This window comes from Stenella coeruleoalba (assembly GCF_951394435.1).
Source record: "Stenella coeruleoalba genome assembly, chromosome: 10".
Classification (NCBI taxonomy): domain Eukaryota; kingdom Metazoa; phylum Chordata; class Mammalia; order Artiodactyla; family Delphinidae; genus Stenella; species Stenella coeruleoalba.
Window position 1 is genome coordinate 103341339 of NC_137156.1, and position 2707 is coordinate 103344045.

At 66.8% G+C, this 2707-nt stretch overlaps 1 protein-coding gene across 1 annotated transcript; it reads left to right on the forward strand.

Moving 5' to 3' along the window:
- Nucleotides 1-253: 253 nt before the first annotated feature.
- Nucleotides 254-1314, forward strand: DNAJB8 (DnaJ heat shock protein family (Hsp40) member B8). Its single transcript, XM_079934180.1, has one exon. It carries the CDS (start codon nucleotides 323-325, stop codon nucleotides 1013-1015), a length of 693 nt encoding a protein of 230 aa, XP_079790306.1. The 5' UTR covers nucleotides 254-322; the 3' UTR covers nucleotides 1016-1314.
- The last annotated feature ends 1393 nt before the right edge of the window (nucleotides 1315-2707 follow it).

The window sequence follows — 2707 nt, forward strand, 5'->3', positions numbered from 1 at the left end:
CTGGTCCTGCCTCTGCCCCCAGGGCTCAGCCGGCAGCTGAGGCTCGGCCTCCTGGGCAGGGAAACGCCCCGCCCAGGGCTGATGTCACAAAGGGCCAGCCAGCTCTGCCTCTGCGGGGCCTGGTGGCCGGGTCCCAGCGGCAGTGCCCTCCCCTCCCCCTGCCCCTCTAGCGGAGGTGCTGGTACTATGAAACGGTAACCTGCCCTGGAGCCAGCAGACTCCAGCCAGGCCCCCGTCGAGGGACCCAGGCCGCCGCTGCCGCCCGCGCCCACAGGCCGCCCGGGCCCCAGGCCCGCGTCTCCTCACCGCCCCGGCCCTCGGCATGCCTAACTACTACGAGGTGCTGGGGGTGCAGGCTAGCGCCTCCCAGGAGGACATCAAGAAGGCCTACCGCAAGCTGGCCTTGTGCTGGCACCCCGACAAGAACCCTGACAACGAGGAGGAGGCCGAGAAGAAGTTCAAGCAGGTGTCCGAGGCCTACGAGGTCCTGTCCGACTCCAAGAAGCGCTTGGTGTACGACCGCGCGGGCTGCGACAGCTGGCGGGCCGGCACCCGCTACAGCAGCCCCTTCGACAGCGGCTACAGCTTTCGCAACCCCCAGGACATCTTCCGCGAGTTCTTCGGAGGCCTGGACCCCTTCTCCTTCGGCTTCTGGGACAGCCGGCTCGGCAGCGAGCACGCGGGCCGGGGCCACGGGCTGCGCGGCGCCCTCTCGGCCGGCTTCGGCGAGTTCCCGGCCTTCGTGGAGGCTTTCTCGGCCTTGAACACCCTGGGCCGCAGCGGGGGCGGCGCCAGCCGTGCCACCTTCTCGTCTGCATCCTTCGCCGGCTCTGGCTCGGGCAGCTCGGGCTTCAAGTCGGTGATGTCGTCCACCAAGATGGTCAACGGACACAAGGTCACCACCAAGCGCATCGTGGAGAACGGGCAGGAGCGCGTGGAGGTGGAGGAGGACGGGCGGCTCAAGTCCGTGACCGTCAATGGCAAGGAGCAGCTCAAACGGCCGGACAGCAAGTAGGCTCCGCCCACTGCCTGTGCCCACCGCCTGGGCGATGCTTAATAAACATGCCGAGCGGGTTCACGGAGACAGCTGCCCGCTTGGTGGGGGGCGGGCAGCCTGGGCGCACCCGCGAGGCCCGGGGACGTGCCCAGCGCCTGGCGCAGGCTGACTTTGCGAGGACGCCGTTCAGGCTCGGGGGTTAGGAGCTCCCTGCGCCTGCGCCTGCGCCTGCGTCCTCGGGTCGTGAGAGTCCTGACCAGCGCCTGGCCCACCCAGCCCGCGGCTCCACGCCCACCAGCCCGCGAGGGTGCTCCGCCCACCGCCACGCCTGGCTTCAGGGGCTCCCGCGGCCCTGAGCATAGACCTCAGGCTTTGTCCTCACCACCGGGCGCCGGGGGCCTGGCCACTGCCCACCCTCCCGGACCCTCACCCCCTGAGCCCGGCCACACCGGCCTCCCCTCCGGTCCTCCCCGGCACCAAATGCCTTGTGGCCTCTGGGCCTTTGCATGGCCGTGCTCCCTGGTGAAGGCCTCATGTCTCCCTTCCCAAGGAGGCCTTCCCAGAACCACCAGCTCGGCTTTCTCACGGCCCCTCCCTGCGTCTCCCTGCCCTTCCGCCTCGTCTGCGTGACTACCTGAGAGCCGTGTGCCTCCGCAGCCCTAACTGCAGGTCCCGGGAGCAGGGCCTGTGCCCGCCTCGTTCTTTGCTGTGTCCCAGGGTCTAGAGCAGTGCCTGGCAGTGAGGGGCAGGGCACAGATTTGTTGGAGGAAAGAATGCTCTTGCGTGTGGTGTGTGTATGTGTGTGTGAAGCGTCGGCAGGCTGGCAAGTCCCCGTTCCTTGGGGGCTGGAGCGGAGCCAGAAAAGGAGGTGATTCCAGGTTTGGGGGTTCCAGGCTGATTAGTCACGGCGTCCCTGGTTCCCAGGAAGAAAGGAGTGTGGGCCTGGCCAGGAAAGGTGCCGGGAATGCCACCTGGGCTGGCACATGCTCTGACTCTGTTCACCTATGCATCTCAGCTCCAAGCCCAGTGGCTGGCGTGGAGTAGGTGTCTAATAAATGATGTGACATGAAAGAAGGTGGGAGCGCACTGTTTCAGGGAATAGCAAGAACCTGGGGGCATGCTCAGAGGACAAAGCCTGGGAGCTCATGACGGGAGGAGACACTGGGAGGCCGTGAACCTCGCGGGGAGGGTGTGGCCTGGTCACGGACAGACCCGGGGAGGCGGTCATCCCCATTTCCAGATGCAGAGCCGGATGACCAGCAGCCGTGGTGGGGGCCGAAAGCCTAGAGGTGGGCCTGAGTGCTGTTCTCCAACGGAAGGCTCCACAGGAAGGCACGGGGCATCTCCCTAAGGTCTCTAGGGGTTTGCAAGGCCACGTGGGTGCTGCAGGTGCCCTGGCCAGGAGGACACAGCAGACGACCTGCTGCACCTCCAGGCTCAGGCCCCCTGGGTCCGGCCTCCCGGGCCCCTGGGACAGGCCGGCAGCTGGATGTCCCTTAACCGTGTTACGACGGGGGCAGGAGAGCCCCGTGGCGTACAGAAGGTGGAGCCCCAGCTCCCAGTCCTGCGGTGGGACTAACTTCATCAAAGCCCCCACCACAGCATTAACCACCTGACCTCTGCCCCTGCCGACCTGCTAATTTCCCCAATTACTGGCCAAGCACGGCTGCGTCAAGTGGGCCTGCTTAGCCCCGACAGCTGCTGGGCAAA

Coding starts and splice junctions, on each gene's coding strand:
- DNAJB8 (XM_079934180.1), top strand. CDS start 323: ATGCCTAACTACTACGAGGTGCTGGGGGTGCAGGCTAGCGCCTCCCAG.